At 36.9% G+C, this 6,599-nt stretch overlaps 1 protein-coding gene across 2 annotated transcripts in view; it reads right to left on the bottom strand.

Moving 5' to 3' along the window:
- Positions 1–6,599, bottom strand: part of ZNF540 (zinc finger protein 540) — a 19,023-nt gene that overhangs the window by 8,727 nt on the left and 3,697 nt on the right. Inside the window, exons 2-4 of one of the 2 annotated variants that reach the window (XM_011973290.1) lie at positions 6,365–6,445; positions 5,078–5,204; positions 3,725–3,820 (exon numbers count right to left, since the gene is read on the bottom strand). In XM_011973290.1, coding sequence (XP_011828680.1) covers positions 3,725–3,820; positions 5,078–5,204; positions 6,365–6,373 — 232 coding nt within the window. In that variant the 5' untranslated portion in view covers positions 6,374–6,445. The remainder of the gene's footprint in view (positions 1–3,724; positions 3,821–5,077; positions 5,205–6,364; positions 6,446–6,599) is intronic. The other variant, XM_011973291.1, reaches the window with a different exon arrangement.

Genomic DNA, 6,599 nt, shown 5'->3' with positions numbered 1-6,599 from the left:
ATGAGCCACTGTGCCCGGCCCAGTTTCTTATATACACTTATATAATCCATGAATCCCACCCTCAGGTGTTTAACCCAAGGTAACAAAGCATACATTCAAACAAAGACTTGTAAACAAGCACTCACATTAGCTTTATTCATACTCGTGAAAGACTAGAAACAATTTAGATGTTCATAAATTGTTAACAAGTTGATATGAAATACTATTCAGCAAGAAACAGGAATTAACTACTGAGACTTCTAACTACTTGGATGAATCTCATAAATATCACAAGTGGAAGAAATATGACACAAAATACTGCATACTCTGATTTATTTGATATGAAATTGTAGAAAAGGCACAATTAGGGAAAGAAGGCAACTTAGTTGCCTGTCACGGACTGTGCTGAAAATGGGGGAAGGGTACTGACTGTAAAGAAACATAATAGAAAGTGTTGACATGGTGGACATATTCTAGATCTTGACTGAAGTGATGATTTTACAAGATTCATGCGTTTGTCCAAAATAACTAAATTAAACAGATACAATTAATGAATTTTATTGTATATAAATCATATCTCAATAAAGCTGATTTGAAAAAAAATAGTAAGGCTATTTTCCAAAGCTCTATGTAATGCTCTAAACAAAATAACCTGTATATTCCAGAATAAAAAATTTTAAGGAAACTATTAATTTCCTGTATTGACCACAGAAGAAATAAAAAGCCTAAGCAAATGAAATTCCATTGTGAAACACCTATCCTTGCAATTTCATAGACGTCTATAAAAGTTTTATAGAACAGATAATTTTAAAGTTAGTTTAGCTACTCAAGAGCAAAAAGAAAAGTTATCCTTTATATAAAATCATGATAAGCAAAACAACTAAGCAGAATTAAGAATTTTAGAGGTAAACATTTTTAAGGAAGAATGAAAAAATCATGATTTGCAAATGATCTGATTATATACAACCCAAGAATTTCAACTAAAAAAAACTGCAAAGAAAATACAAATCAGAATTTGGCTTGATATAGAAGAATCAATATACTGTATAATAGCCTTTTCTTCATATTTTAAAAAATACATTATTTTTTACATTGATAGATAAAATTGTATGTATTTACTCCGTACAACATATTTTGAAGGATATATACATTGTGAAATGACTAAATCTGGTATACAGTAAATAATAAATGTTAACTGTTATTATTATTAACTCCTGATTAATAGAAAATAAAAAGTGAACAAGCTAGTGAGATGCAGGTAAACTGAACACCAGTATTCAAAATATATTTACATCTTTCACTTCAAACATAACTCTCCCTTCCCTCCTGCCAATTCTTAGCTGATGATCTCCCTTATTCCTCTAATAAAAATGAAGCATTGAAAAGAAATACATAATACCACATCAACCCACTTGTATCCACTGTCGTATCTATAGTTCTCTAAATTTTTCTTGTGCACTGGATCCTACCTCATTGTCCTCCAATTTCCATAATTATCCTTCCCACTACTACAATTTTTCCCCTTTCTATAGAATCATTTTCATCTTAAAAATCTCACATCTTGAAATAGACTCCTGGCCAGGCACGGTGGCTCACGCCTGTAATCCCAGCACTTTGGGAGGCCAAGATGGGCAGATCACCTGAGGTCAGGAGTTCAAGACCAGCCTAGCCAACATGATGAGACCCTATTTCTACTAAAAATACAAAAATTAGCCAGGTGTGGTGGCAGGCGCCTGTAATACCAGCTACTCGGGAGGCTGAGGCAGGGGAATTGCTTGAACCCGGGAGATGCAGGTTGCAGTGAGCCGAGATGGCGCCACTGCACTGCAGCCTGGGCGACAAGAGTAAAATTCCATCTCAAAAAAAAAAAAAAAAGAAAAGACTCCTTACATCCCATATCCTCTTCTAGCTATTAACCCCTTATCTAGTTCCCTCCTAACAGAATTCCCATTAGAAAAATTTTCTATCTCACTGTCATCACTGCCTCACCTCCCATTTTATTTCAGTCACATCTGGCAGGCTTTTTCACCTCCGACTCCACGGAAACCTTGTCCTCTTAACACAAGGTCACCACCAGCTTCTTTCCTGCCATATCCTATAGGCAATTGACAGTTCAGTGGACCTCACAGATAACTACTCCCTTCCACTTGAAACATTTTCTTCATTTGACTTTTTTGGTACCACTCTCCAGGCCTACTTGTTCTCAATCTGCTTGCTGCCTCCTCTTCCTTCTCTAAATAGAGTGCCCCAGGCCTCAGTCTTTTTCTCATCTGTCTCCCTTCATTCTATGAAACTCATTCGCTAAAGGCAGGGAATCAGCAAACTTTCTGTAAAGGACCAGACAGTCGATATCTTATGCATTGTGAGCCATATGACTTCTGTCTCAACTACTCAACTCTGCCATAGACAATACATTAAATAATTAAGTGTGGCTACGTTTCAATAAAACTTTATTTACAAAAATAGGTAGTAGGTCAGATCAGCCCTAAGTGATCTCATTCAGTCAGTTCATTGGCTGGACACCCAAGTTAATATAACTTGTCCTACCATCTCTCTGACTGTTCAACATCTCAATTTTGATGACAAGTAGGCATTTTATATATATATATACCTAATTCAGGACTCTGTTTCCATCTTCCAAGCTATCTTTCCCATATGTCCATCTCAGCAAATTATATACACTTAGCTGCTGGTTCACCTATGATTTCTTGTTCACTCATACCCCATGGCATGTCTGTTAGCTCTACTTTCAAATTATAAGATGAATACAGCATCTTCTTACCACCCCTCACCACTACCATCCCAGTCCAAGCTACTATCACTGCTAATCTAGACTTCTGAAATAGCCTGATAACTGATCTTTCTACTTCCAATCTTGCCCCTGTTTAGTATATTCTTCACAGAGCATCTACAGCGATCATTTAAAAACATATTTTTGATTATGGCTTTCAATCACTCTTGGAAAAGAAAAATCCAAATTTCTTACTATGATAAACAGAACCAGACCTGGCCCCTGCTCAGCTCTAAATTCATATTTAGTTACTTTTCCCCACTCTGAATCTGCTCTGAGCTTCTTCAAGTTCTTCAAACACACAAAACTCACTTCTCCACTGTGCTTGGAATTATTTTCTTCCAGATACTCACATAGCCTACTGCACATCTCTGCACATATATTCACTCTTCGAAGAGCCTTCCCTGGGCAACAAACCCAAATTAAACCTGCCCAAACTCTATCTCCTTACCCTTCACAGGTTCCTTTCATAGCATGCATCATTATTTAATGTTATATATTCATTTGTTTACAGTTTACTATGTATCTCCCCTACTACAATGTTAATTCCATTAGTATAAGGAGGTTTTGGCCTTATTCACCAAGGTACTGATATATGCTGAATATGTGAAAGACTGAACTTTTAGACATTAGAAACAAGCACACATATCAATGGAGAAAAGATAGGAAGCAACTGATTGCACTGGGAAAGCGCATTCTCTTTACTGAAATGGAGAGTAATATGGGTGGAAACAAAAACAAAGACAGGTGGTAAGTAGGAGCCAAGATGAGGTTCTTTTGATAGTTCATGCTAAGATGATCTGTTTTCTTCACTGTCTTAGGCCTTTTCTCCAAAGGCCTGAGGCCTCTGAGAGGAACTACCTGCACAGCATGCAAAGCCTATGTATGCTCCCTCACCAGCTGGCCGCGACTGGCAATGAGGGCTTCCATCTGCCTGATGAACTCTCAACTCACCTGGGTACTGTCTTCCTGTCACATCCCTCACCGCCACGCAGGGCTCTTTCCCTTGCTCCAATAAGGTAATCACATCTGGCTTTGAGCCAGAATATCCTGCTTCCAAAAAAGAAATACAAGAATATATAGAAGTAAAACATTGCACGTTCAGAAACATTTTGAGACTTGGTTAAATTCATATGGATCAACGTGATTTCGATAAAGACTTCAGAAAAAACTGACAGGATTAAAGAATATTCAACTTAGTGTAACCTCAGGATCCCAGAGAATAAAGAAACTTGATGGGCAGGGGAATTAAAATTCATCCAGGAGAATTTTAATTCATTTTAGAATTAAAACTCATACAGACTGGGTCTATTGAGAGGCAGTAGTTATTGAGGGCACAGACTCTGAAGCCAGACTACGTGGGTCCAAATTCTACTCTGCTACCTATTGACTAATGATTGTAAACAAACTGGTTAAATTCTTTGGGCCTCAGTTTTTTCATCTGTAAAATGAAAATAAAAGTAGTACCTTTTCTTTTCTTTTTTTCTTTTGTATCTCATAGCTAATACTTAGAATGGTGCCTGGTATACAGTAAGCACTCTATTAGCTATTATTATTTTTGTTGTTGTTAATTTACTTAGAGCAAAACAAGAAGCTTCCTAAGATATTTCTAGGTTCTTGCTAAGATATTCATTTAAAGTTAGATGCAAAGTTAATAAATTTTATTTTACTCTAACTAATTTCAACTTTTATTTTAGATACAGGGCCAAATGTGCAGGTTTGTTACCTGGGGATATTGTGTGATGCGGAGGTTTGAGGTACGTTTGATCCCACCACCCAGGTACTGAGCATAATGTCCAATAGGTAAAACTTTCAATCACAAATCAGTAAGAGAAAATGTTTGTTTCAGGAAGTAGAATGCATTTACTTTAATTTTAAGTCAATTTTATTGGTCTGAACCATGGCATGTAAATTGTAGACCCTAGGTGGGGCTGTTATCCTCGCAGGCATGTTACTAAATAACAGAGCATCCATAGGAATTCTGAACTCAAATGCAATGTGAAACCTGATTTCATTGACATTGGCTTTGGAGTAAATGCCCCAAAATTCAAATCCAGTCTCTTAACTATTAAGGGAGAAGCAACTACAGGAATGGATTAAGGAACATTTCATGAGGCTCAGTGAGGTATGGTGAAAATGAAAGCATTTAGTGCAAGTGCCATTCACAAACCATCAAAGTTCTGTCCAGTCCTTGAGGAAGAGAGAAGAAATTCAGCTAGTTTCTTAATAATTACTCCTAAATTTGTGGAAGAGAAAGCTACTATTTCAGAAAACGGAGTCTACATTATTTGACATAGGTGACCTTACCCAGTGAGACCAAGTTACTATAATTCTCCAACATCACATCTCTGTACAATTTCCTCTGAGTAGTGTCCAGGCACTCCCATTCCTTCTGAGAGAAGTCTATAGCCACATCCCTGAATGTCACCAATGCCTGAAACCATAAACCAACATATTACTGGTGAAATTACACAACAAGTATTTTAAAAAGAAGCAAAGGAGATAAAAGGTTTCATTGCAGCAAGGGGTACCATACTAAACTCTAGGCTGGGGCTGAAAGCTTATGATAAAGAGAGAAGAAAGGAACCAGGTGTTCTAAAGCAGAGTCACCTCATTTTCTTGAAGAATCCAGCCAATGTATGCAAAATTTCCTGTATATTACGGGGTTCTTTACTCAAAACATTCCTGGGAACAAATAAATGTTTCCCAATTCAATTAAACAGTGGATACAAGCAAATAAACTATATTTCTACCTCAAAAATTCTCAATAAATTATTACTTAATAATAAATCCTTTAAGAAAACCACTTAATAAATAACTTAAAGAAAAAAGAATCCTATATCTTCTTTTTCCTTTAAGTTTATCTATCTATCGATCAATCAATTGATCAATCGATATGGGGATCTCGCTCTATTGCCCAGGATGGAGTACAGTGGTGAACTCAGAAGTTCAAGGCCATAGTACCTCACTGCAAATCTGGGAGAATACAATTATCTAATATTTATGTATCTGGATGATTTTCTTATAAGTACTACACACCTTCTTTGTTCTTGAGATTAAGAATACCGATGTAATGAACCAGAATCATCCTGATGTCAAGACTAGCACATTTCGTTTAACCACAAAATGCATCTTACTATGGGTTTTCACCTCAGAGATTCTCAGGAAAGATCCCGTGACCTCTCTATAAGCAGGCCCCAACCACATACTGAAACTGAGGCCAATCAATATTAAACTGCGTTTTATCTACAGACACAGGATCTGTGGAAAACTGCAGTGCTTTCCTATGTGTAGTCAAATGAGTCCATTCTTGGTTTCATTACACCTCAGATCCGACAAAGGATGGTAAAGTACCTCCATCTAGGAACTTCATGTCTGTCCATCCCTGCTCTGGACAGACTGAGTACCCTGAATGATCTGGTCAATGTGCACATGGATACTGGTTAGAAAAGAGAGGGGGCATAAGGGAGGAGCTTGGGAATGTGGGGATTAAGAAAAAATTGTGTTAGGAAGTGTCAGCATAAAGAGCGAAAATGTTCACATGATCTTGAAAAACAAAAGAATCTAAAGAAAGAAAGAGAAACTGTAACTTACATGGGCCATGGTTTTAGACTCACAAGAACTGCTCAGTCTTCCACAGGATTATTCTGCTGGGGAAGCAAAGTTCGGAGAAGCCTGAATTAGAGAAGAAAAAAATGAGGCAATGAGACTAGGTTTGCCTCAGAGGTAACAACATGATATAAATTAATAATCTTTTATTTTCCATTGTTGCTTCTAAACACCTCCCCTACACTTCCCTTACCTCACACTCTTTTTTTTTTTTTTTTTT

This window comes from Mandrillus leucophaeus, unplaced genomic scaffold (assembly GCF_000951045.1).
Source record: "Mandrillus leucophaeus isolate KB7577 unplaced genomic scaffold, Mleu.le_1.0 Scaffold137, whole genome shotgun sequence".
NCBI lineage: Eukaryota > Metazoa > Chordata > Mammalia > Primates > Cercopithecidae > Mandrillus > Mandrillus leucophaeus.
The sequence above is the reverse complement of the archived record's forward strand: the minus strand, read 5'-3'. Positions and strand labels throughout refer to the sequence as shown.